Source organism: Bubalus kerabau, chromosome 13 (assembly GCF_029407905.1).
Source record: "Bubalus kerabau isolate K-KA32 ecotype Philippines breed swamp buffalo chromosome 13, PCC_UOA_SB_1v2, whole genome shotgun sequence".
Classification (NCBI taxonomy): domain Eukaryota; kingdom Metazoa; phylum Chordata; class Mammalia; order Artiodactyla; family Bovidae; genus Bubalus; species Bubalus kerabau.
The window spans coordinates 64990733-65018227 of record NC_073636.1 but is presented as its reverse complement, the minus strand read 5'-3'; the positions used below and the strand labels follow the sequence as shown (position 1 = coordinate 65018227).

Genomic DNA, 27495 nt, shown 5'->3' with positions numbered 1-27495 from the left:
GAGGAAGCTGACATGCAAATGGACTGACTGAGTGGCCAGAACAGTTTTTAAAAGTGAGAAGTATGCTATCTCAGAAGTTAGGGTAAAAAGAAATTCCTAGTCCACAAAGTGAATTGTTGCAAATGTCATGGAAGATGAAGGTTTCATATGTAGAGGTCACTGATGATCTTAGAGCAGTTTATAGACAAGTCAGACTGCAGTGGGTTGGATAGTGAGTGGGAGATGAGGAAGCAGAAGCAAAGGGTATAGGTTAAGGAATTCCCTGGTTAGGGAACTGGATCCCACATGCTGCAACTAAAGATCCCACATGTTGTAATTAAGACCTGGCACAGCCAAATAAGTATTTTTTTTTTTAAAAGAAGTTCTTTCTTTCTTAAAAAAAGGCGGTGGGGGGGAGTTGTATAAGTTACTTTCCCCAAAGTTTTGCAAAGTAGAGGAAACAATAATGCTGTATACATAAGTAAGGAATTTTATTAGTTATTATTATTGATTACTTAATAACTCCTTGCTCCCATATTACTTGAATTTCACACTTTCATCATTTCTCTGGTTACCACTACCTCTATTGCACTAGTGTCTCTTCCCAAATCTCACATACCTGAAAGCACAGAATGTTGGTTATTTGGGTTGCAGATGACTTGTTTTACTTGGTTGTATGTTTTGAATGCCTCAGATTCTGTCTTTGAAAAAAGGGCCATAGACCACCTCCGTTGCCCCAACTCCATCATCTGTTTTCCACAAATACAAATAAGCATTCACTTTCCAGACCAATTCAGCAAAATATAGGAGTTCTTTGGTTCTTAGCAAGCCGAGTACCATGTCTACCTAGGCTCCTCCCCTTTCTTCCCCCAATCTCTTGGTGGGCAGATCTCAGAGAAGAAATGAGCTGCCACTCTAAATCTTCTGGAATATAATGTCTCAGATGGAGAGTCTGCACAGTTCTGCAGTGAGCTGAATCAGTCTAGCCTTTTTCCAGCGAGGGCTGGAGATAATCAACACCGCCGCCGTCCACCTGTGCACAGGAAGATGCCTACAGCCACTCCAGTGACGATGAAACAGCCCACCAGGACGCCCAGGACCAGTGAAGTGTAGGAACGGCCTGTTTGGCTTCCTGCTGAACGTGGGAAGAGTTAGCTTGAAGAACATACCCCCAAACAAGTGAGTCCATGGTTTGAGTCAAACCCCAAAGGATTTCTTCCCCAAAGGAAGTAGGGGAGGGGCTAGTTTACCAATTCACATAAGATGTGTGTACTCAGTCCCAAATCGCCAGCCCTGGGCCTCCTGTTGCTCAAGAGGTATCCATCTTTCAGTTCCACCCATTTGCCTGGAACCCACCCAACATATAGGTCCCTCCCTGAGCCCATCATACCTTTCAAGTTGTTCGCGGTGATGTGTTTCTGTATGTATTGCACACAGGTGTCCTGTAGAAATTCCCGCAGTTCGTACCGAGTTCGATTGTACTTGTTTAGCTGGTCAACCGTGTAGGTGACCACTCTGGATGGTGCATGAGGTTCCGCCACCCATGAGGCTGTCTTTGGCTGGAAATTTACAAAGGCGCTCCCATTCACAGCCACTTCGAAGAAGACACGGGCTTCCGAGCCCTCAGGAGGCAACTCGCAGCCCAGGAAGCAGCGAATGATCAGAGGAACTGTAGGTAGGGGATTCAGGATCAGGGGACAGTGTGGAAAAGGTATCAGGTGTGAGGGGGAAACGGAGATCAGGGTGCAAGGTGGACCAGGGACAGGGACTCCCAACAGGGACTACCCCGAAGCCTTGCCAAGCAGGAAAAGGGCCTGAGGGACAGTACAGTACGTCAGCTAGGATACCGACTCTTCTCCAGCCTCAAGCACCCATCCCAGTACTCGGCCCCGCCTCGTTCTTCCATAAGCCCGCCCCCTCGTTATGGCCCGCCCACAAGCCACGCCTCCCATCTCAAGAGGGCCCGCCCTCGCCTGCCCCGCCCCCCCGTGTGCGTCACTCACAGGTCACGCCCCGCTCCTGGTGCACCACCTGCACCAAGCCCACGAACTCCTCCAGGTAGCGATTCAGGTTTCTCTTCGTGAGTGCCCAGCTGTCGGGCTCCTGCAAGGGCTGCAGCTGTTGGATCGAGACATTGTAGCCTGGGCCTTCCAGCACGTGCGTCAGGACCCCCCCCAGCGTCGCGTTGCCCCGGTGCCACACTTGAGAGGGGTTTCGGAAGTAGGAGACCTGGGTCATGTGGAGGTCCCACGGGCCTGGGGGCGGAAATCAGAGCGTCTGGTCCGGGCCGGCGTGGGAGGGGTCAGCGTGTAACTCGAGATAATAACCCCCCACCCAGAGGTCAGCCACCCACCTTGGCCCTTTATAAACATAAATTGCCCTCCTACCCTTCCACCCATTTGACGCTGTCAAGTAACCCTGTCAGGAGGGCAGGACAGGGGTTATTATCTTTGTTTTACAGATGAGGAAACTGAGGCTAGACGTGCAGAAGCCACTTGCCCCAGGATAATCCAGACGAGTGGAAGAGCCACTCTGACATCCTTTCAAGCTCTCACCCCTTCCTCCCCCCACACCCTGCCCATCCCCCCGCCATTTCCAGTTGGTTATTAAATCCTGGTGGCTTAGACACCTGCAATGAGGGAGACCTGGGTTCAATCCCTGGGTCCAGAAGATGCCCTGGAGAAGGAAATGGCAACCCACTCCAGTATTCTTGCCTGGGAATTCCCATGGACAGAGGAGCCTGGCGGGCTACAGTCCATGGGGTCGCAAAGAATCGGACATGACTGAGGGACTAACACATTTTCACATGAAGACCCAATTTCATCTCCTGTTCTCTGCCTCTTCTGCCGCTGCCCTACTTCAGGCCTTAGTCGTTCTCATCTGGACTGGAGTAGTGATTTCCTTATCCCCTCCACTCATCCTTTAGTCTCACCGCTTTTTATCAGACCTCCACCTGGCCCAGAAATAACATTACATCCTTCGGCTTAAAATCTTCCAGGGACACACTCCTCTATCAACAGCAACAACAATAATAGCTGCTGCTGCTAAGTCGCTTCAGTCGTGTCCGACTCTGTGCGACCCCATAGACGGCAGCCCATCAAGCTCCACCGTCCCTGGGATTCTCCAGGCAAGAACACTGGAGTGGGTTGCCATTTCCTTCTCCAATGCATGAAAGTGAAAGTCGCTCAGTCGTGTCTGACACTTTGCGACCCCATGGACTGCAGCCTACCAGGCTCCTCTGCCCATGGGATTTTCCAGGCAAGAGTACTGGAGTGGGTTGCCATTGCCTTCTCCGAATAATAGCTATTGAATGCTTATTATGACCTGGGCACTATACTTTACATGCACTATTATCTTATTTGTGCCTTCCTCCCATTAAGTTGATGTAGTAGCTACTATTATTAACCCCATCCATATGGAAAACAGACAAGTGGCATAGGAGAGTTAAGATTAGCATGCAGGCCGTCTGAATCCAGCACTCTTAGCCACTCAACTACACTGTCTCCCTATAAGCTATCTGTCTATAGAATCAATCCAAAGTCTTTAGCCCGACATTGAAAGCTTCCCGAAGGCTGGTTCCCCCACCACCCCCTCACCGTCTCCCCCTCCTCCCAGCTCTTTTGGTCTCTTCCCTATGCTTAGATAGTACATCAGTACTTGGAGTCTGTCATGCTGCCTTTTGGCTGACATGTGAATAGCATGGCAGGGTTGCTCTGCCTCTTGGCAAACTTCTATTCATGCTTTAAGGCCCAGCTCTATTGCCCTCTCCTTAGAGAAGTTTTCCTAATGCTTCTCCTCTTTACCCTCCCATACACAGTGGGTCAATTTCAGTGATCCCAGATTCTGCATAACTATCTTCAAACGCATAGACTTCCATCCCTCTTGGCGCTGGAATCATGTCTGGTTATCTCTGCCTCCTACACCTGCCAAGGGCCTGGCAAGGAATTGGTGCCCAGAGAATGTTTGAGGAGGGAATGAGTTCCAGGTTGTAAATCTGTGTGTGTGGGGATGTCTCTGTCCATGTCTGCATCTGAGAAGTTGTGCTCTGTATCTGTAGATGTGAATAAGTATATCTGTGTGGGTCACCCCCAGACAAGGTTCTTACCTGCTAGGTGACCAGTCTCCTTTGTAAAATGGAGATAATAGTATTACCCACCTTGCAAAAATTTTGTTGAGGTTAGATGAGTCAATACACGTCTTAACTGTAGTGAGCACTCATTGAATATTGGTTATTTGCTGTCTCTCTGGGGCAGGGAGTGGGGGAGACTGAAGCTGCAGGGACTGCAGGAGAGGAGAGAGGAGGCCCTTGTGCAATTATAATACAGGGTAGAAACTCCCCTTCTCTGCTTAAATGGAGCCACTGTGACAGCCTGATCCCCATTAAGTTTTCCTACTAACTACAGCTTGTCTTTCCCCTGAGTTTCCTCTCACCAGTCTTCCTCCACTGTCTCTAGTCTCCTCTTCTGCCTCACAGTTCTCAGTCCTAGTCTTTCCCAAAAACTCCCATCACTTCTCCCAGTGTCTCTCATTCCTTCCATCTCTCATCTCATCTCTTTTCCCATCTTCCCTAAACTCACCTCCATCCACCATCACCCTCAGACCTCTCCCTCTCCAGAATTTACCCACCCACCTCTCCCCTCTACCCATGGCTAATTCTCTCACCCTTTCTACCAGCCCCTTTCCCATTTGTCTAGTTTTGTTTCCCCCTGGCCTCCTCCATCTCCCCCTTCCCAGGAGCTGAACTGTAACTTCCTTACCTTGGCTTGGGGACACAAACCAGTCCCCAGGATCGCCTGCCCACTGGAGAGATCCAGCTGGCTGCAGGCCCAGAACCTGGGGGATAAACTCCCCTCTGGTCTTGCCTGGGTGCCCAGACAGGCTGAGAGTCCCTGGAACCATCCCAGGACAGGACATATGCCGTCGACTCACCATCTGAGGCTTCCTGGCTGCGGAGGGCCCAGCCGGGCAGGAGCAGTGGCAGCAGGGGCAGCAGTGTTGTCAACATTCTTTGCTGAGTTTCTCAACCCGACCTGGGCTCTTGGCTCTGGCAGACTGCGGGCTCCAGCCGGCTGCTGCCTAGGGGAAGAAGAAATGAGGACTGTCTGGGAGGGGAGGAGGCTGGACGGAGGAGGCTGGAAGGTGGCCAGGGCTTGGGAGGAGAAAGAGGGCAGCAGGCTTATAAAGTGTTATTCTTACCCTGTCTCATTTCCTACTAGGGGGCCGGCCTCCCTCTTCCCCTCCCTCTGCCCCGCCCGCATCACACCCTCCTGCCCAGACCTGCCTTTTCCCTTTTCCCTGGGCCACTTCCGAGGAACAGTGAGCGGAAAAGGGGGAGAAGGGCTAGAGAGAAGTCCTGCCCTCGCTGAGTCAGCGGGTGGGGCATCCACTTAGAGCAGATTTTAGGATGTTGAGATCAGCATGCTTCTGATGAGGAAACTGAGGCCCAGAGAGTACCCAAAGTGTGTACATCATGGTGATGACAGATCCGGGGTTAGAATTCAGTTTTCCAATATGTTGACTACATTTTATTGGAATTTTTAGTAAATAGTAATTATACAGTTAGGGATCTTGTTCTCAGAAATAGTCACAAAATGAAGTAAAGCAGCTTCATGCAGCATTGTTTGAAACAGGAGAGAATTATAGACAATCTAATTCTCAGCAGAGAACTGGTTCCTTATAGTAATATTTTTCAAAATGAAGTCACTATTAGTGGGCAATGAAGACAATTAGGCAGATTATGATTAGCAGGGTTTTTCCTTTGAATGAAATAGACTTGAATGAATAGACTTCTTTCCTTAGAATGAAATAGTATAAACATTTTCAGTGCATCACCCTTAATCAGGGTAAATATTATTTCATGAAATATTTGTTCAACTGTATGTGTGTGTGTATTGGTTTTGTGCATGTAGGTTTCTATGATGGCTATTAAGTAGCAGTATAAAGTGTATTTCTTACTTGAGGAAGCAAATACAGTAAGTCCCCTATACACAAATGAGTTCTGTTTCGAGCGTGCGTTTGTAAGTCCAATGAAGTTAGCCTGGGTACCCAACTAACACAATTGGCTGTATAGTACTGTACTGTAATAGGTTTATAATACTTTTCAGAGAAATAAAGCAAACACAAAAAATAAAAAATTTTTAATCTTCTGGTACAGTTCCTTGAAAAGTACAGTAGTATAATACAACAGTTGGCATACAGGGACTGGCATGCATGTTTGCATCTTTGAACATTTGCAACTTGAAAGTTCATATGTAGGGAACTTACTACCAGTGCCCACTCTATTTCCATCATACTACTTAGCACTACCTGAAATTATAGTACTTACGCATTTACATGTTTATTGTCTGAATGTCCTATCAGAATGTAAGCTCCATGAAGATAGAGGCTGTCCATCTTATTTGCTTCTATACCTAGAACAGTGCAAATAATAGCATAATAAATAATAAACATCAGCTAGTGGATGACAGAATGAGATAGTTATAATATGTAGAAATCATCAGGAGTAAGTTATGGAACATTATGTACAGTTTAGAACCACTTACGTGTCAACCATATACACAGCAACTAAACAACCTATTTCTTTGTGGGAGTAAATGAATCTGGAAGGATATACATCAAATATAACAATGGTTTATCTCCAGGGAGGGGCCTGAGATTAAGAGAGTGTGTGTGTGTGTGTGGTGTGTGTGTTAGGGATGGCAATTTTGTGAAAGGTTTTCTCTATTTTGTGAAGGATTTTATCATTCTATCTGTATTGTTTGAAAATTTTGCATCTAGAATGTGGTCATGTATCTCTTGTTGAATTAAAAATAGAAGTTTCAGTAACAAATTGTGGTAGAAGAAGGTGGCAAATCACTATGAGCTGATGTGTTGACTTGAGACACTGATAAATGAAAAAAGGAAGTGTGGAACAATACATATAGTATTACTGTGCTGCATTTAGTCGCTCAGTCGTGTCTGACTCTTTGCGACCCCATGGACTGTAGCCCACCAGGCTCCTCTGTCCATGGGGATTCTCCAGGCAAGAATACTGAAGTGGGTTGCCGTGCCCTCCTCCAGGGGATCTTCCCAACCCAAAGATGGAGCCCACGTCTACCACATATAGTATTGGGCTGGCCAAAAAAGTTCATTCAAATTTTTCTGTAAGATATTACAGAAAAACCCAAACAAACTTTTTGGCCAACCCAATAATATTCCGTTTATTTTTAGTTTAAAAATTTTACTTCTGTCCATGTAATCCATATATAATTTGATTATTATATTAAAAGAAACTTTATGTGTGTACCTATGTATTTGTATATGCATAGAAAAAAATGCCTGCAAGGGGACTATCAGTAGAGAGTACCTCTGGGAAATGGGATTAGGTAAAGGGCTGATGGGGGAATTTTAACTTTTTATTTTACATACTGTTTCTCAGAGGGAGAGTTGATGTCATAGAATTGGGGCAAACCTTGGGTACATACCAGGCTCCCAGTTTCTGAGCTGAAAATATACAGGAGTATCCATACTCACCTCTCAGTTGTTATAAAACAACATAGAAAAAACAGTTTTTTCCAGCTCATCAAAACAATCTAGTCTGAAGGAGAAGATGGGCCTTGTTCTCCTGAACTAGGGCTCAGAAAAAGCAGAAGAATTTAAGTCACTGCCAATTATATTGTCTCATCTTTTTTGCAAAATTCAGATCAGTTCAGTTCAGTTGCTCAGTCGTGTCCAACTCTTTGCAACCCCACGGACTGCAGCACGCCAGGCTTCCCTATCTATCACCAACGCCCAGAGCTTACTCAAACTCATGTCCATCAAGTCAGTGATGCCATCCAACCATCTCATCCTCTGTTGTCCCCTTCTCCTCCCGCCTTCAATCCTTCCCAGCATCAGGGTCTTTTCTAGTAAGTCAGTTCTTCACATCAGGTGGCCAAAGTATTGGAGTTTCAGCATCAGTCCTTTCAATGAATATTCAGGACTGATTTCCTTTAGGATTGACTGGTTGGATCTCCTTGCAGTCCAAGGGACTCTCAAGAGTCTTCTCCAACACCACAGTTCAAAAGCATCAATTCTTCGGCACTCAGCTTTCTTTATAGTCCAACTCTCACATCCATACATGACTATTGGAAAAACCAAAGCTTTGACTAGATGGACCTTTGTTGACAAAGTAATGTCTCTGCTTTTTAATATGCTGTCTAGGTTGGTCATAACTTTTCTTCCAAGGAGCAAGCGTCTTTCAATTTCATGGTTGCAGTCACCATCTGCAGTGATTTTGGAGCCAGAAAAATAAAGTCTGTCAGTTTCCACTGTTTCCCCTTCTATTTGCCATGCAGTGATGGGACCAGATGTCATGATCTTAGTGTTCTGAATGTTGGGTTTTAAGCCAACTTCTTCACTCTCCTCTTTCACTTTCATCAAGAGGCTCTTTAATTCTTTGCTTTCTGCCATAAGGGTGGTGTCATCTGCATATCTGAAGTTATGATATTTCTCCCGGCAATCTTGATTTCAGCTTGTGCTTCATCCATCCCAGCATTTCTCATGTTGTACTCTGCCTATAAGTACTCTGCATATAAATTTATACAAAATTAGTATGAAATAATTCATACTTGAAGAAGTCATTCATGCTTGAAGAATTTTATCACATACACACACAAGCCCCCAGCACTCAGCGTAAGAAGTAAAATATTACCAATATAATTGAAGCCCCTTCTATACTCCTCCCTAATGCATCTCTCTCCCCATTGGCCCACCACCAAAGTAACCACTAATCAGAATTTGTTATTTTTTACAGCCTTACATTTCTGTATTCCTATATGGCATATGCATTTACTCTTAAGTAATATATGGTGGTATTCTGCAAAAGTTGGGCTTTATGTAAGTGGTATTGAAGTGCTTGTATTCCTCTGCAATTTGCTCTTTTTCACCTGACATATTAATAAGGTTCATTCATGCTGCCATGTGTTGGTCTATTCATTTCCACTGCTTTATGACATGCCATGATTATGAACATATCACAATTTATTTATCCATTTTCCTGTTGTCAGACATTTCAGTCTTTTTTTTTTCTAGCTTTTTGCTATTATAAACAACATGAATGTTCTTATAAACATTTTCTTGTGCATGTGTGGGAGAGCTTTTATAGATACAAACCTGGGAGTGGAATTGCTGAGTCAAAGGGTATATGCACATCTTCAGTTTGACTAGATATTGCCAAACTGCTTTACAAAAAGTTTGGGCCAGTTTATACCCTCGTGGTGCATGAGAATTCCCTCATCCATCTCCCAGCAGGCTGTAGACATCGTCAGATGTTGGGTGTCAAATGGCACTTGGTTTTGGTTTTCCTTTGCTTTATCTGGTTCCTAGTGAGTCTGTGCATTTTTGCTTTGCCTTTTGTCTCCCTGCGGGGCTTGAAGGGTACTTTGGGATAAAGTATATGATTGAACCAATTTGGAATTGAAGGCTGTGAGCCTTTGATTTAAGTAGATAGGGCCTGGGTTACTGGGATTATTAAAGTGGATCCATACCAGAACTTCCCTGGTGGTCCAGTGGTTAAGACTCCATGCTTACAATGCAGGGGATGAGGGTTTGATCCCTGGTCAGAGAGGGAACTAACATACACATGCCAAATGGCCAAAAACATAAATTAAAAAATAAATAAAAATTTTAAAAAGTGGATCCACTCCAATACACACAGAGCTAATTACAGAGAGGTCTTTCCCACCAAGCTAAGATCTGTCGTGGACACAGTGGCAACAGCCACAGCTGTTTCCCAAGCACCCTCTTCACACACCAGTGCCCTGAAAATTAAGCAGCAGAGATAGCAATTGTTATAGGTAACATTTATCGTGGCTAGGAACAGTTTTAAGATCTTTATACAAATAATCTCACATTATTCATATGCCAGCCCTACTAGGTAGGTTTTATTAACGTCATTTTATAAATAAAGAAACAGAGGCTTTGAGAGGGTAAATGACTTACCTAAGTTCAGTTCAGTTCAGTTGCTCAGTCGTGTCCAACTCTTTGCAACCCCATGAACCACAGCACGCCAGGCCTCCCTGTCCATCACCAACTCCCGGAGTCCACCCAAACCCATGTCCATTGAGTCGGTGATGCCATCCTAAGATCATATAACAAAAGCTCTAATTTGAAACCACAACTCTCTGATGCTGAAGTTTGTGAATTTAAGCACCACATAGTATCTCAAAAACTGGGGGAGCTAACTCTCCATCAATATATTTTTGAACACATGCTTCCAACATGCTTGAATATTTATGTTATGTATATCATGCCAAAAGTTCATACCAAGTGTTAGACCCTTAAAGCTTCCTCTGGGGCAGGTAGCCCCAGGCTCATTGTCTCCATGTGACAAATTGGATAATTAAAACACAGAAAGGGTAATGAACTTGCCCAAGGTCACAGGGCTGAGAAGTGCAGAGCAGGGACTAGAACTCGAAGAGGATGGGGTATGGGATTGGGCACAGGAAGAACAAAGAAAATATTGGGGGTGAGGAAGCTGGTAAGTGGGGGCAGCTCAAGGGGTGTCCCCATTCCCTTTCTAAAGCCAGGGATGAGAGTGGTAAGAGAAGAGAAACATTGCGCTTGGAGCCAGAGCCTCTGCTGCACCTGGCCTGGGTGGCCAAGGGGGCAGAAAACCACCAAGCAGAGTGGGCACGGGGCCAGATGCTGGAATTTGACTGAGACCTAAAGAATGAGGGTCCTGTGAGCAAAGGGAAGTGAAGGAAACAAGTGGTAGGATTTCCCACTGCAGAGAGCACCTGCGGGGGAAAGATAAGGGAGACAGGAAGCTGGGTGGGGACCAGCGCTGGTGCAACCCCAGTGGGCGAGGAGAGGCCCTGCCAGGGCCGCAGAAGCTGGGCTGAACTGGGAACTGGCAGGGTGCCCCGCTGGACTTCAGAGGACCAGCCCTCTGCCTCTGTGTGAGCGACTAAAGAGAGGCAGCTTAACCAACCAGGTCCAACTCAGATAACAACAAATAACAGGAGAGTGTGCTTCCTTCAGGGATCACCTCCCCCTGAGGATGTGAAAAAACAACAATAATATGTATTGAAGCTTATTATGTGCTAAGCATTAAGTCAATAGAGTACTTGTGTTTTATTTTCACTAGTGCCCTATGAAAGCTATGAAGGCACAGTCATTACTCCCATTTCACAGATGAGGACACAGAGGCACAGAACAGTGAACTGACCTGCTGGAAGACACCCAACTGGCAAAGACAGATCTTAAATCCAGGTGAACTGTATCCCAAATATGCTTTCTTAACTATGAAGCCATCCTAAAAGGGTAAATGAGATGACTCATACAAAGTACCAGAACACAGTACTTATTCAGTAGGTGGAAGAGATCAGAAAGGAACTTGGCTTCGGGGGCAGCAAACAGAACTGACTGTACAGCAGGAAGAATGGAGGATAGACATTAAGTAGGATTTCCTGAAAGAGAGGCAAAGGAATAGAGATGAATCTTAGTCAAGATTTCGCCTTGTACACACTTGCACAGCCCAACTTAGGAAACATGAAAAGATGCCTCTAAAGTAGGATGATTCCAGCTCCTGCCTTCCCAGCAAGTGATGGGAGCCTAGCATTCCTGGCTTGGCACCTGCCCATCTTTCCAGCCTTATCTTTCCATGTATTCCAGTCTCAGCCAAATCTGCTCCTCTTGGTTTCCTGAGCAGAGAACATACAAATGTTATCTTTTCACTTATCTTGTCTTTAGATAAACAGAAGTTTCTAACGTTAGCCTAATCAACTTTATCATCTTTTCTGTTAGTCTGGGAAATCCTTCCCTACCCTGGTATCATGAAGATATTCTCCTATCTATTTTTAAAAGCTTTATAATTTTGTCTTTTGTCTTTAGGTGTATGGTGTGAAATAGAGATCAAGATTTGTTTCCTGTATGTGGATAGCCAATTGTCCCAACACCACTTCTTGAAAGTCTGCCCTTCCTTACTAATTTGCAGTGACATCTGTGATTTATAGTTAGTTTCTTTTGTTTCGATGGCCTATTCTTCTCTCCCTGCCCAATGCCACATTCTCTCAATTAGTATAAACATAATACATCTTCATATCTTGCAAATCAAGTCTTCCCACCTTGTCCTTCGAGAGTGTCTGTTGAACATCTGTACATAAATTTTGGAATCATTTTAACAAGTCATTGGGATTTTAGTTGCTATTATTAATTCATATAACATGTTAATGGCTTTGGGGAAAATTGACATCTTCACAATATTGAATCATCCAACACCTGATAGAGTATATTTCATCATTTATTTATATCTCTGCTAGTGTCCCAGTGATAAAGGATCCCTAGTGATAAAGAATCCACCTGCCAATGCAGGAGATGCAGGAGACCTGAGTTCAATCCCCAGGCGGGGAAGATCCCCTGGAGTAGGAAATGGCAGCCCACTCCAGTATTCTTGCATGGAAAATTCCATGGAGAGAGGAGCCTGGCAGGCTACAGTCCATGGGGTCAGAAAGAGTTGGACATAATTGAGTAACTGAACAAGCACGCTGCTAGGGTCTCCCAGTGTTATATGAGTTTCTCTCTAGACATCTTGCCCATATTTTGTTACATTTCCCCCCTATGTCCTTCATATTTTAAAATGTTATTGACAATGGTGGCTGTGAAAGTCATTCAGTCGTGCCCAACCCTTTGTGACCCCATGACCTATACTGTCCATGGAATTCTCCAGGCCAGAATACTGGAGTGGGTAGCCTTTCCCTTCTCCAGGGGATCTTCCCAACCCAGGAATCGAACACCGGTCTCCCACATTACAGGGGGATTCTTTACCAGCTGAGCCACAATGGTATTTATAAGAAATTTCATGTTCTTACTATTTATTGCTATATATAGAAATACTGGGACTTCTCTTATGGTCCAGTGGTTAACCCTGGTCCAGAAAGATTCCATGCTGTGGGGCAACTAAGCCCATGAACCACAACTACTGAGCCCATGCTCTAGAGACTTAAAGCCTGTGCTCTGAGCCACTGAGCCTGAGCACCCTAAACCCTGTGCTCTGCAGCGAGGGAAGCCACCACAGTGAGAATCCTGCACGCTACAACTAGAGAGTGGCCCCCACTCGCTGCAACTAGAGAAAGCCTGCCTGCAGCAATAAAGACCCAGTGCCGCCAAAAATAAATAAAGAATTAAATACTGATATTTTTGGTTGCATTGATTTTGTATATAGAAACTTTAACTGTTTTATTTATCCCAATAATTTTGGGGGGTTCTTTTAGATTTTCTACATGCATAGTCACATCACTAGTAGAAAGTGACAGTTTTATTCCTTCCTTTCTAATTTTTATATAGTTTCTTTTTCTTAACTTATTGTTTTGGCTCTGATCTCTAGTACAATGTTAAATAGAAATGATAGAAAATATAGATGAGTATTCTTGTCATTTTCCTGGCTTTAAAAAGGAAAGTTTTTTGTGAGGTTTGTTGTATTAAAAAAAATAGATACCCTTTATTGGCATAAAGAAGGTTCTATTTATTTCATTTGCTGAATTTTTATCATAAATCTTTTGAGTTTTTCAAATCCTTTATCATCTAATGAAATGATCATATGATTTTCCATCTTTAATTTGTTAATGGGGCAAATGGATTAAATTTCTAGTGTTAAACAAACCTTGTAATGTTGAACAGTTCTTCATGAGGTATTATCAATATAACATATATTTTATTATTCTGATGTTTTTCTCAACTTTCCCAAATGGAGAGTGAGTCCTTCAAAGCTCTCCTTGGAGATCACCTCCTTCTGAAAGTCTTCCAGCATGCCCCCAGCTATGGAACCAATGGAACATTGCCTCCCTGTGTAGCTTCATCGTTGCCATATTGTCACTTTTTATCCCCTTGTCTTCTCTCATGGACTATAAACTTCTTGAGCGATCTTTGTGCACTCTTCTCAGCCCTCTTCCTCCTCCCAGGACCCAGAGCAGAGGTGGTATCAAGTGTAACACCGAGGATGAGGCCATAGGTTATGGGGTAGAGCTGCCTGGGCTCACATCTCAGCTTGGCCACTTGTTAGCTGTGGGATTTAGGGCATGCCACTTGGTGTCCCTGAGCCCATCTGTTAAATAGGGAGAATAATAGTACCTAACTCATAAAGTTGTTTTGAGAATATTTTTCTTGTTATCTTAGTCCATAGAAATTGCCACTACAGTCTATGCTGCTCTCCCCCTCTTTTTTCTGTGCTTCGCTTGCTCTGAACTACTCACAATTTATTTCCAAGAGTCTCCTTTTTCTTTTTTTTTTCACCACACCACTGCTTGTGGGATCAGCTTGTAGGATCTTAGCTCCTCAACCAGGGATCCAGGGATTTAAACTGGGCCACAGCAGTGAAAGCACTGAGTCCTAACCACTGGACCACCAGGGAACTTCTTATTTCCAAGGGCTTCTGAGAGCCATCTCATCTTCCTTTGTTTCCTCTAAAAACTGTTCTTATGCTGCTTTGTTCTTTCATTCAGTGGGCATTTATTGAGCAATTACTGTGTGCGAAGACCTGAAGCAGACAACCAAGCAGAGGAGAGAGACATAGAGGCGATCCCTGATAACATAATGTGACAAATGTTAAGAGAGAGGGCCAGGGAGATGGAGGACTGGAGCTGGGGAATCATGGATGGGGATTGAGTTTATGTGAGTAGAGCCCTCTAATTTAGCCTGGGGATTAGAGAAGACTTCCCTGAGGGCTTGATGCCTAAGCTGGTCCTGGAGGGTGAGTGAAGGATGGGAGGTGGGGGGAAGGCAGAAGGTGTGGGAAAAGTGATCTCAAATAGAAGGAGAAAGTGCAAAAGAACATAATGCAAAAAGAAAAAGAATATAACATGCTTGAGAAATTGGTAGTACCTAATTGTTGACTCATTGGAAAAGACCCTGATGCTGGGAGGGATTGGGGGCAGGAGGAGAAGGGGACGACAGAGGATGAGATGGCTGGATGGCATCACTGACTTGATGGGCGGGAGTCTGAGTGAACTCCGGGAGTTGGTGATGGACAGGGAGGCCTGGCGTGCCGCGATTCATGGGGTTGCAAAGAGTCGGACACGACTGAGTGACTGAACTGAACTGAACTGAAGCATGACCAACTTGCCTCATGGATCTAACATTCCAGGTTCCTGTTCAATATTGCTCTTTACAGCATCAGACTTTGCTTCTATCACCAGTCACATCCACAACAGGGTGTTGTTTTTGCTTTGGTTCCATCTCTTTATTCTTTCTGGAGTTATTTCCCCACTGATCTCCAGTAGTATATTGGGCACCTACCGACATGGGGAGTTCATCTTTCAGTGTCCTATCTTTTTGCCTTTTTATACTGTTCATGGGGTTCTCCAGGCAAGAATACTAAAGTGGTTTGCTATTCACTTCTCCAGTAGACCACATTTTGTCAGAACTCTCCACCATGACCCATCCGTCTTGGGTGGCCCTACATGGCATGGCTCATAGTTTCATTGAGTTAGACAAGGCTGTGGTTCATGTGATCAGATTGGTTAGTTTTCTGTGATTGTGGTTTTCAGTCTATCTGCCCTCTGATGGAGAAGGATAAGAGGCTTATGGAAGCTTCCTGATGGGAGAGACTGACAGAGTCTTGTTCTGATGGGCGGGGCCATTCTCAGTTCAGTTCAGTTCAGTCACTCAGTCATGTCCGACTCTTTGAGACCCCATGAATCTCAGCACACCAGGCCTCCCTGTCCATCACCAACTCCCAGAGTTCACTCAAACTCAGGTCCATCGAGTCGGTGATGCCATCTAGCCATCTCATCCTTTGTTGTCCCCTTCTCCTCTTGCCCCCAATCCCTCCCAGCATCAGAGTCTTTTCCAATGAGTCATGTCTTCACATGAGGTGGCCAGCGTATTGGAGTTTCAGCTTTAGCATCATTCCTTCCAAAGAACACCCAGAGCTGATTTCCTTTAGAATGGACTGGTTGGATCTCCTTGCAGTCCAAGGGACTCTCAAGAGTCTTCTCCAACACCACGGTTCAAAAGCATCAATTCTTCAGGGCTCAGCTTTCTTCATAGTCCAACTCTCACATCCATACGTGACCACTGGAAAAACCATAGCCTTGACTAGATGGACTTTTGTTGGCAAAGTAATGTCTCTGCTTTTCAATATGCTATCTAGGTTGGTCATAACTTTCCTTCCAAGGAGTAAGCGTCTTTTAATTTCATGGCTGCAGTCACCATCTGCAGTGATTTTGGAGCCCCCCAAAACAAAGTCTGACACTATTTCCACTGTTTCCCCATCTAGTTGCCATGAAGTGATGGGACCAGTTGCCATGATCTTCGCTCAGTAAATCTTTAATCCAGTTTTCTGTTGCTGGGTGGGGCTGTGTTCCCTCACTGTTACTTACCTGGGGCCAAACTATGGTGGAGGTAATGAAGATAATGGCGACCTCCTTCAAAAAGTCCTATGCACGCACCACTGCACTCAGTGCCCCTAACCCTGCAGCGGGCCACCGCTGGCCACTGCCAACCCATGCCTCCACTGGAGACTCCTGGACACTCCCAGGCAAGTCTGGGTCAGTCTCCTTGGAAAGAAAGTTATGACCAACCTAGACAGCATATTAGAAAGCAGAGACATTACTTTGCCAACAAAGGTCCGTCTAGTCAAGGTTATGGTTTTTCCTGTGGTCATGTATGGATGTGAGAGTTGAACTATAAAGAAAGCTGAGTGCCAAAGAAATGATGCTTTTGAACTGTGGTGTTGGAGAAGACTCTTGAGAGTCCCTTGGATTGCAAGAAGATCCAACCAGTCCATCCTAAAGGAAATCAGTCCTGAATATTCATTGGAAGGACTGATGCTGAAGCTGAAACTCCAATACTTTGGCCACCTGAAGCAAAGAACTGACTCATTTGAAAAGACCCTCATGCTGGGAAAGATTGAAGGCAGGAGAAGGGGACGATAGAAGATAAGATGGTTGGATGGCATCACCTACTCAATGGATATGAGTTTGAGTAAACTCCGGGAGTTGGTGATGGACAGGGAGGCCTGGCGTGCTGCGGTCCATGGGGTCGCAAAGAGTCGGACACGACTGAGCCACTGAACTGACTGACTGAAGCGTGACCAAAACAGACCAGGTGGTGGGGAGAGAGAAGATCGGGAGTGGTATGAAAGAGGTAAGCAGGAGTCAGATGAAGAGTCTGTCATGCTACACTAAGGAATTGAGACTTTATCTCTTTTTTTATTTTTAAAGATTATTTATTTATTTGGCTGTGCCAGGTCTTAGTCGTGGCACCACGGACTGAACCCTGGGCCCTCTGCATTGGGAGCTTGGAGTTTTAGCCACTGGACTACCAGATTTTATCTTGAACTAATTCTCATCCTTTTCTTTGGCCCGCCTAACACCTGAGTACGTGTCACCTACTCCAGAAAGCCTTCCCTGACATGCATGCAAGTCTGTCTTGCATATTTCCTCTGTTTTACCATAGGCCTTTCTTTTTCCTCATCACAGCCCTAACTTCTTTCCATGATAATTGTCTAAGCATCTTTCCTCCACATCAAAAGCTGTAAGAGAGCAGGGAATACTTTAACATTTCATTTAACATGTAACACAAGACTAGTAGAGTACCTGGAACATAGTAAGTACTCAATAGATATTTATTGGATGAATGAACAAATAAATAGAACAACTAGGGAAGGAGAGAAAATTATGAGCCGCAAAATGCCTGGCACAAAAGGCCTTTAGAAAATGATTTACTCTTTTAGCATGTATCAGTTTTTTATCTGGAAAATGGGGATAAAAAAGAAATTACCTCAACAGGATATCATGCGTCTGTGAATTGCTTAACCCAGGATGTGACGCTTAGTGTAAAGGATAATTCTCTGCGTGTTAAAAACGTAATTCTCATACAGATAGACAGTGAGCTTGGGTCAAAATTTCATTTAACTCATTAGTAAGGGGGCTAGCAGGATGACAAAGCCAGTTCAAAACAGTTTTTTATAGTCAATGAAAAATAAAAAATTTGCAATGAGATTGCTAATTTATATACAAAAGGATTAATGTCCTACAGGGTTAAAAAAAAATAACCTTTAGGATCATCTTCTCTACCAGACAGAAAAGGAAATCATCTCATCTTATTACTTCACAGAATTGTGAAATGTCTGGCCCCAGTCATTTGTGTAAATAGTGTTAAATTTCTCTTCGGAGGCAAATGACTTCTTTTTAATTGGTAAGTTTGTTTGTTTGTTTGTATTTATTTTTTAACTGTACTGTACGCTGTGTGGGATCTTAGTTCTCCCACCAGGGAGAGAACCCTCACCTCCCGCATTGGGAGCAGGGTCTTAACACATGGACTGCCAGGAAAATCCCTGAGGCAGATGACTCTTAAGTAGATTTGCTAATCAACGTTTTATTATGACATCAAAAGGTCACATAATCATCTTTTTAGTTTAGTAACATGTTTTAGATAGTTTTTCTTAACTGGTAAGTTAAGTTTAAACTGGTAAGTTTAGTTTAATAGATACCATTATTATAATAAAAAGTGAAGTCCCTCAGTCGTGTCCGACTCTTTGCGACCCCATGAACTGCAACCCACCAGGCTCTTCTATCCATCGGATTCTCCAAGCAAGAATACTGGAGTGGGTTGCCATTTCCTTCTCCAGGGAATCTTCCCCATCCAGGGATCGAACCTGGGTCTCCCGCATTGTAGGCAGACGCTTTACCATCTGAGCCACCAGGGAAGTCTGTTTACTCCCAGTAAATATTAGTGGAAAGAATTTTTGTTCCATTAGGCTTTTTTCCTTCTCTTCAGCATCAGAGTTTGGGATCTACATTACTGGTAGACTGAGCGGGGATCCCTGCAGGGCCCTGTGCTCTTTCTTCCCTCAGCCTGGGGCGGTGTCAGGCTAATTATGTGTCATTAAACAGGCAGAGGAAGTATCTGCTTTGGGTATCAGTAAAGCAGGCACTTACCCCTCTCTTCTCCCAGGATAATTTTTTTTTTTTTGGTAAGAACTGGATATTTCCAAAAAGGTAGTGAAGTAGACACCATGGGAAAAAAATCAGAAAATTTGAGTACCACTATACTATCCATTTTTAGGGGTCCGTTTTTCAATTTAGAAAATTGTGGTAAAATACATATAACATAAAACTTACCATCCTAACCATCTTAGGTATATAGTTCAGTGGCATTAAGTATAGTCACACTTTTGTGCAGCCATCCATCTCCAGAACTCTTTTCATATTGCAAAACTGAAACTTGGTACCTATTAAACAACAACACATTGCCCTAAGCCCAACCCCTGGCAACCATACTTCCACCTTCTGTCTGTGAATTTGACTACTCTAGGTACCTCATATAGATAATGGCACACAATATTTGTTCTCGGGGTCTTCCCTGGTAGTACAGTGGTTAAGACTCCTTGCTTCCAAGGGACACGGGTTTGATCTTTAGTTGGGGAACTGAGATCCCAAGTCCTGTGTGGTGCAGCCAAATATTTTTTTAATACATAATATAGCATCAAAATATTTTTTAAAAATTTGTTCTCTTATGACTGACTTATTTAACTTAGTATCATGTCTTCAAGGTTCATCCAAGGTAGCACGTGTCAGAAGTTCCTTCCTTTTTAACACTAAATAATATTCCATTGTATTTATATCACATTTTGTTTATCCAGTTATCCATTGATGGTTGCTTGCATTGCTTCCATCTTTTGGCTATTGCCTTCTTTTATTTTATAGTATAAGATTGTTTTTGTTTTGAATTGCATTTGAGGGATGGATACCATTTTCAGGGCTTGAGATCTCAAATACTGTAATCTGGCTCAAGGCCTGGGACTGACTAGACTGTGAGACCATCTGTAGTCACTTCTTAATTCTGTACTTTTGCCTTAATACAACCAGGATGACTAGGTTTCTCTAGGCAGATTTAGCCACATGTCCCTGTTTACATGGAATATGAGTATTAAAAATGTGTTCTGGGGCTCTGATGTGCTCTAAATTGTGTATACACTGGGGACAAGGGGAATTCAAGCATTTCAACAAAGCAACAGATGGAAAATTTCCCAGGGATAAACTAGTTATTTCTTGGCAGTCCAAAAGTATGTCGTTTGCAAGCTCTGCTCTGGGAGTTGGGAGAATCCACTTGAAACACATGACCTCTTGATGCTAGAAAAGGAATTCCCAGATACTTCCCTGATAAAAGTAGTGAAGAATACGGGGTCAAATGAGGACTAAAATGCCTTGGCTTCCAGCTTCAGGGAATTGAACCTTTTCCCCCTTATATTCCAGCACAAAGAAAGGGAATAGTGAATATATCCCCACTTTTTAATTCTGTTTTGGACTTTTATTTATACAATTGTCATCAGTTTCATCAATGTAGTAGAATATAGACTAGCTCTGAATCTTGGCTCTATTACTTGTTCAGTGTGAGATACTGAACTAAACTCTCTAAACCTCTAAACCTCTCTTCAATTTTTAAAATCTATGTCTCGATTTTTAAAATCTTTAAAATGGTTCTAATAATAGTATTGTCTCAGAGGATTGTGGTGGGGACTAATATCCCAGGAACAGTGCCTGGGACATAGTAAATGCTATATAAATTCTTACTCTTATCAATATATTTTTGCCGCCTCCTCCTCCTCCTTTCCTCTTTGTTATTATTACCATTATTATTTAGTTGGTAAATAATCAAATTTTATTTTATTTGGAGTGTCTTCCTATAGTTTCTGGGGGAAATTTATGTAGTTAATGTGTATTGAATTCTGCTTTCTGATTTTTTACAATAACTCTTTGAATCTGTTAATATTTTCCTTGTACTGAAAGGTAGTCTTATTCTTTCATTTTCCAGATTTGGAAACTGAATCCCCAGAAGGGAAGGCGACTTGCCCAAGAGCACACAGAGACAGTGCCTAAAGGACTTCTGACCATCAGTCCACAGCTTGTTCCACTCGACACAGAGTCCAAGAATACTGACCTTGTATTAATAAAAACACTCTTCCCATCCTCCAAACACCCACAGGAAGACTTGAACGCTCTATGATTCCAAGTATTCTCCAAAAGATGTCTTTCCTTTCTATCAAAATTGCAAGCATTTCAAGGGAAAAGTCTGTGCTTGACTACCTTATCATCGTCATTGTATGCCCAGCACTATGCTTCAGGCTCTTGAGGGCAGAAATTATTGCCTAACACCTCGGATTGTTAGGGGCAGATGCTCAATAAATAGGACTAATTAATACACCCCCACTTTTAAAAAAGAGGAATAAGGTAGTGGAGAAAAGAGAATATATATTAAGAAATCAATATGTTCTGGTCACTGCATTAGAATTTTCACCACTCTTCCATTTCCTCCCCAGATATTCTTTACAGCATTATCAATTTCCAGATTTTGAATCAAGAAATTAAGGTTACTCTGAGTTTTCATGAGTAAGTATTCAAGACTGACATTCCTCTGGTGGACTACAACCTTTTAGAATCTCATACGATAACCATGGAGTGAGAGGTAAAGCCAGGAATGAAGAGACCTAATACTTTCCAGAAGGTTAAAAAAAAAAGTTTTTTTCTCATGAACAACCATGAAATCCACCATATAAATTGTGAAAATAAAAGTCATGATCGTATTTGCTCTGACAATGTGGAAACATACATTTTCATCAAGCTAAGAAAAAGAAAACAGGGACTTCCCTGGTGATCTAGTGGTTAAGAATCTGCCTTCAATGCAGGGAATGCAGCTTCCATCCCTGCTGGGAAGCTAAGATCCTACATGCAGTGGGGCAACTAAGCCATGGGCCACAATGTAAGATCCTGCATGCCACAGTGAAGATCCCATGTGCTGCAACTAAGGCCAAATACATTTTTTTGGAAAGATCTATATTATAAAAAAGGAAAAAACAAAGAAAAATTATGAATATTTCAATCATGCTAATAAAGAGAGACCCATCATTACCAAATCCAGTTAACCTGATTCCACTCTCCCTGCGAACATCATGCTTGAAGTGGAGAAGTTTGTGTTTTGGACATCTGAGAAAGGCTAAATCCCCAACCTGCCACAAGGCTCCTTTTGCAGGTCTTGTTGATGTGATAGAATCAAAGCTTTGTGATGTCTCTCCTTCCAGCAAGGACGGAAGTACAACTCCTGTAGGTCCAGGTAGCACCATGGCCTTTGGAGTCATGCTTGTGTTAAGACCCCAGGTCTATCACTCTTCATCTGTTTCTTCTGAACCCCTTTCTACGTCTGTGGAAAGGGAATGATGTCTCGTTTGGAGAGTTGCTAGAATTCCATGAGAAGGCGCAGAAGTATGCCCATGACAGGAGGTTCGCGGCGCCAGCCTTGCCCGCCTGCACTGTGGTTCACGCTCTGCGGCAGCTGTGCTGGCACCGCAGGCTCTTCGGCCGTCACGCTGCCCCTTCCGACAACACAGCACGTGAACACGGGAGCCTGGTCTGTCCGGGCTTGGTGGCACCGACAGCAGCGGTGTGTGATTCCACTTGCTAACTGCGACGCTGTTTCCTTGAGGCCACGACCTGCCTTCTTTGCTGATAAGCCCACGACTAGTCAGATATTGGCTTTTCAGTGTTCTTTTTCTCATCACCAGCTTGCTGGCGGCTTTAGTGATTCTGTTCTGTAGTTGTTAAGGTGAACCTTTAACTTTCTTTTCTTTTTTTGGTTTGGCCCAAATTTGCAGGATTTTCGTTCCCCAACCAGGATGGAGCCTGTACACTCGGCAGTGGAAGTGAGGAGTCTTAACCACTGGACTGCCAGGGAATTCCTGTGGTGGTCCTTTTCTTTGAAGAAGTGGACTTGTTTTATAAAGGGTAGTTAGGGGTGGGAGCCGGAGAAGGCAATGGCACCCCACTCCAGTACTCTTGCCTGGAAAATCCCATGGATGGAGGAGCCTGGTAGGCTGCAGTCCGTGGGGTCGTGAAGAGTCGGACACGACTGAGCGACTTCACTTTCACTTTTCACTTTCATGCATTGGAGAAGGAAATGGCAACCCACTCCAGTGTTCTTGCCTGGAGAATCCCAGGGACGGGGGAGCCTGGTGGGCTGCTGTCTATGGGGTTGCACAGAGTTGGACACGACTGAAGTGACTTAGCAGCAGAGTTTTTAATGGAGACGAGATAAACTACAGGACTTATATGGAGAAGAACAATTAGGCCTGGGAAAGTTTCATAGCGTGAAAGGGCTCAGACCTGAAAAATGCTTAATACCTGTGCTAGGCTAAAAATAAAAGTGGTCCTCTAAAGGTAATTAGGTCCTGTGTGTGTGTTAGTCGCTCAGTTGTGTCTGACTCTGCAACCACATGGATCGTAGCCCACCAGGCTCCTCTGTCCACGGAATTCTCCAGACAAGAATATTGGAGTAGGTAGCCATTCCCTTCTCCAGTGGATCTTCCCAAACCATGGATCAAACCCAGGTCTCCAGCATTATAGGTGGTCTCCTTACCATCTGAACCACCAGTGAGGCCCAGTTAGGTCCTAGTCCCTGGAATCAGTAAAGGATCTTGAGATGAGAGATTACACTGTATCATCTAGGTCAGCCCCAAATGCAGTCACAAGTGTCCTTAGAAAAGCAGAGAGAGGCAGAGGGAGGTATGATACAGATCCACAGAGGAGGAGTTGGTGTGAATGTAGAGGCAGAGATTAGAGTGATACAGGCCAGGCATGCCAGCAACATTCTCTTCTCCTGGAGAAGCTGGAGAGGCAAGCAGCAGATTCTTCTCTAGAGGCTCCAGGGGGAATGTGCCTCTGCTAATATCTTGATTTTGGCCCACTGGAACTAATTTCAGACTTCTGGCCTCCAGAACTGTGGGAGAGTACATTTCTGTTGCTTTAAACCACCAAGTTTATGGTAATTATAATTTACTAATACTGTGCCCCTGTGTTGTTATCCAAGTCTCAGTTTACTGTCATCTCCTTCCCCTTCCATCTGGTACTTCTAAGAAGAGTTTCCAAAAGCATCCTAGAGTGTTTTGTTTATCTCTTCTGCCAGGCACTGTGACAAGTACTTTACAGGCTCACTGAATCCTCATAAATCCTATTAGGTAGATCCTAAAGTTATTCCTGTTCTACAGGTGAGTAAGATGAAGTTCAGAAGAGAAGCTGGTGAAGCCATACTCATAATAGGTGATGGAGCTAGTATTCCAACTCAGGTCTGCTTAGATTTAAAGCCCACACTTTTAACTTCTATATTGTACTACCACCAGCTCTCTGGGTTAAATCAGGGTTTTAATTCTCATATCTACTGCTGATGTTTTGGCAAGTTCATCTGAGGGATATTTTCAAGGAGTCTGTACCAATGGAGACCAAACATGTCTTTGTTCTAGCTCAAGGAACTGAAGTGCCATTTTTTAGAAAAGAGAAGAAAATGGCCAATTCTAGCATCACAGAAAGCTCAGTTTAAAAAGACATCAGAGATCCATTTATTCAAATTCCTCATTTTATATATGATGAAGCTGGGTTTACAGAAGGAGAGGGGCTTGCTTAGGGTCACCTATAGAGGCTTTAACTGGTAAAGCTGGAATTGAAGTCCCAGTTGCACTTCAAACCTGGGGTTGATTATTCTGCACTGTTCAAAGTCAAGTGTGTTGCTATGGTCTAAAAAGCTGATGAAATTCTGGGAACTTGCAAGCAGGAAAATGGAAAAATGGAAAAATGGGTCCCACCTTTCTTAAAGCTATGGTGCCCGATTTTCACCTAGGATAACCCACAGGGCTGCAGCCACTGAGCTGGTCCAGAGGATTAGGAGGGAGAAGCTTCTGCACTGGGACAGAGATTGAAGAGACCATGATAATATGACCATGTCCCAAATGGGAAAAAAGATATAAGAATTCATGAATTCTTAGAACTGAAGAGATTTCTGAAAATCTTGACAGTAGCAGCTTTGGATAAATAAATGGAAGTAAGTTGTATCTTACACTTAGCAGGGTACTTGTTTGGGAAACTCAATATGTCTAATTATAATAAAGGGTAGACATTCTTTATCCATCTTTAAATGCATCCACTAATAAATATTAAATCCCTGCAGATCTCTGCTTTCATGCATAATAAGGTGGTTTTTTAAAAACATAATATATTTAAAGTACTGCATACAGTTTTGGTAACAAGTCCTTTAAAATGCTGTTACTAAGAAAGAACTTGAAGATGTCACAAACAGATGGAAAGATACAGTGTGTTCTTGAATTGGAAGAAATAATATTTTTAAATGGCTATACTAACCCAGGCAATCTATAATTTGATACAGTCCCTACCAATCTACCAGGGCATTTTTTACAGAACAAGAACAAATAATTTAAAAAACTATATGGTAATACAAAAGACCCTAGATAACCAAAACAATCATGAGAAAGATCAACAAAGCAGGAAGAATCATGCTCTCTGACCTCAGATCACACTATAAAGCTACAGTAATCAAGATAGTGTGGTATTGGCACAAAAACAGAGACATTATGGTCAATTAAACTATGACTAAGAGTCGGACATGACTGAGCGACTTCACTTTCCCTTTTCACTTTCATGCATTGTAGAAGGAAATGGCAACCCACTCCAGTGTTCTTGCCTGGAGAATCCCAGGGACGAGGGAGCCTTGTGGGCTGCCATCTATGGGGTCGCACAGAGTCAGACACGACTGAAGTGACTTAGCAGTAAGGAAGCAAAAATATACAAAGAGCAAAGACAGTCTCTTCAATAAGTGGTGCTGGGAATACTGGGCACCTAGATATAGAAGAATGAAATTAGAACATTCTCTAACACCACATACAAAAATAAGCTCTAAATGGACTAAAGAGCTAAATGTAAGACCTGAAAACATTAAACTCCTAGAATAAAACATAGGCAGAACATTCTTTGACACAAATCATAGCATTATTTTTTGGATCAGTCTGCTATAGCTAAGGAAATAAAAGCAAAAATAATCAAATGGGACCTAATAAAACTTAAAAGCTTTCGCATTGCAAAGGAAACCATTGACAAAACAAAGTGACAACCTACTGAATGGAGTCACTTCCCTGGTGGCTCAGTTGGTAAAAGCATCCGCTTGCAATGCAGGAAACCCAGGTTCAATCCCTGGGTCAGAAAGATCCCCTGGGGAAGGAAATGGCAACCCACTCCAGTATTCTTGCCTGGAAAATTCCATGGGTGGAGGAACCTGATAGGCTACAGTCCATGCGGTCCCAAAGACTCGGACACGACTGAGTGACTTTACTTTCACTGCATGGAAGAAAATGTTTGCAAATGATATGACCAATAATAGGTTAATTGAAAATATATAAACAGCTCATACAACTCAATATCAAAAAAACCCAAACAACCCAGTTAAAAAATGGGCAGAAGATCTGAACAGACATTTCTCCAAAGAGGTAATGCAGATTACCAATAGGCACATGCAAAGATGCTCAAAACTGCTAATCATCAGGGAAATGCAAATCAGAACCACAGTGACCTATCACCTCCCGTCTGAAGGAATGGCTGTCATCAACAGGACCACAAACAGAACTGCCATGTAACCTGGCAATTTCACTTCTGGATATACATTTGAAAAAAGTGAAAACACTAATTGAAAAAGATACATGCACCCTAATGTTCATACCAGAATTATTTACAATTACCAAGATATGGAAGCAACCTAAGTGTCAATCAACAGATGATTGAATGAAGAAGATATGGTATTGATATATTTATTTAATGGAATACTACTCAGTCATAAAAAAGAATGAACATTTTGCCATTTGCAACATCGATGGATTTGGGAGGGCATTCAGTTCAGTTCACTTCAGTTGCTCAGTCGTGTCCGACTCTTTGCGACCCCATGAATCGCAGCACGCCAGGCCTCCCTGTCCATCACCAACTTCCAGAGTTCACTCAAACTCATGTCCATTGAGTTGGTGATGCCATCCAGCCATCTCATCCTCCATAGTCCCCTTCTCCTCCTGCCCCCAATCCCTCCCAGCATCAGAGTCTTTTCCAATGAGTCAACTCTTCACATGAGGTGGCCAAAGTATTGGAGTTTCAGCTTTAGCATCAGTCCTTCCAAAGAAATCCCAGGGCTGATCTCCTTCACAATGGACTGGTTGGATCTCCTTGCAGTCCAAGGGACTCTCAAGAGTCTTCTCCAACACCACAGTTCAAAAGCATCAATTCTTCGGCGCTCAGCTTTCTTCACAGTCCAACTCTCACATCCATACATGACCACAGGAAAAACCATAGCCTTGACTAGACGAAACTTTGTTGGCAAAGTAATGTCTCTGCTTTTCAATATGCTATCTAGGTTGGTCATAACTTTCCTTCCAAGCAGTAACGTCTTTTAATTTCATGGTTGCAGTCACCATCTGCAGTGATTTTGGAGCCCCCAAAAATAAAGTCTGACACTGTTTCTACTGTTTCCCCATCTGTTTGCCATGAAGTGATGGGATCAGATGCCATGATCTTCGTTATCTGAATGTTGAGCTTTAAGCCAACTTTTTCACTCTCCACTTTCACTTTCATCAAGAGGCGTTTTAGTTCCTCTTCACTTTCTGCCATAAGTGTGGTGTCATCTGCATATCTGAGGTTATTGATATTTCTCCCGGCAATCTTGATTCCAGCTTGTGCTTCT

The 27495-nt window shown here is 43.4% G+C and overlaps 1 protein-coding gene, 1 long non-coding RNA gene and 1 other non-coding gene across 4 annotated transcripts; 1 reads left to right on the top strand and 2 right to left on the bottom strand.

Moving 5' to 3' along the window:
* Positions 1-448: 448 nt before the first annotated feature.
* On the bottom strand, positions 449-5165 carry PROCR (protein C receptor). 2 transcript variants are annotated; one of them, XM_055544858.1, is made up of 4 exons: positions 4909-5165; positions 1983-2234; positions 1370-1648; positions 449-1114 (listed from the first exon to the last, which is right to left on the bottom strand). In XM_055544858.1, exons 1-4 carry the CDS (start codon positions 4982-4984, stop codon positions 993-995), a joined length of 729 nt encoding a protein of 242 aa, XP_055400833.1. In that variant the 5' UTR covers positions 4985-5165; the 3' UTR covers positions 449-992. The 2 variants fall into 2 exon arrangements, with proteins under 2 accessions (XP_055400833.1, XP_055400834.1); XM_055544859.1 differs by having other exon boundaries at positions 449-1111.
* On the top strand, positions 2203-21832 carry LOC129625883 (uncharacterized). The gene is made up of 3 exons (XR_008701642.1): positions 2203-2319; positions 11087-11211; positions 20755-21832. It is a non-coding gene; the product is annotated as an uncharacterized LOC129625883 (long non-coding RNA).
* Positions 18575-18646, bottom strand: TRNAC-ACA (transfer RNA cysteine (anticodon ACA)). Its single transcript has one exon. It is a non-coding gene; the product is annotated as a tRNA-Cys (tRNA).
* Positions 21833-27495: the final 5663 nt, after the last annotated feature.

What these genes read in the sequence shown, in the direction of transcription:
- PROCR (XM_055544858.1), bottom strand. Translation starts at nt 4,984, where the DNA reads ATGTTGACAACACTGCTGCCCCTGCTGCCACTGCTCCTGCCCGGCTGG. An exon ending in CAGCCAGGAAGCCTCAGATG is followed by an intron (nt 2,235 to 4,908) that starts GTGAGTCGACGG and finishes TTCCGCCCCCAG; the next exon opens with GCCCGTGGGACCTCCACATG. An exon ending in CACCGCGAACAACTTGAAAG is followed by an intron (nt 1,115 to 1,369) that starts GTATGATGGGCT and finishes TCCCACGTTCAG; the next exon opens with CAGGAAGCCAAACAGGCCGT.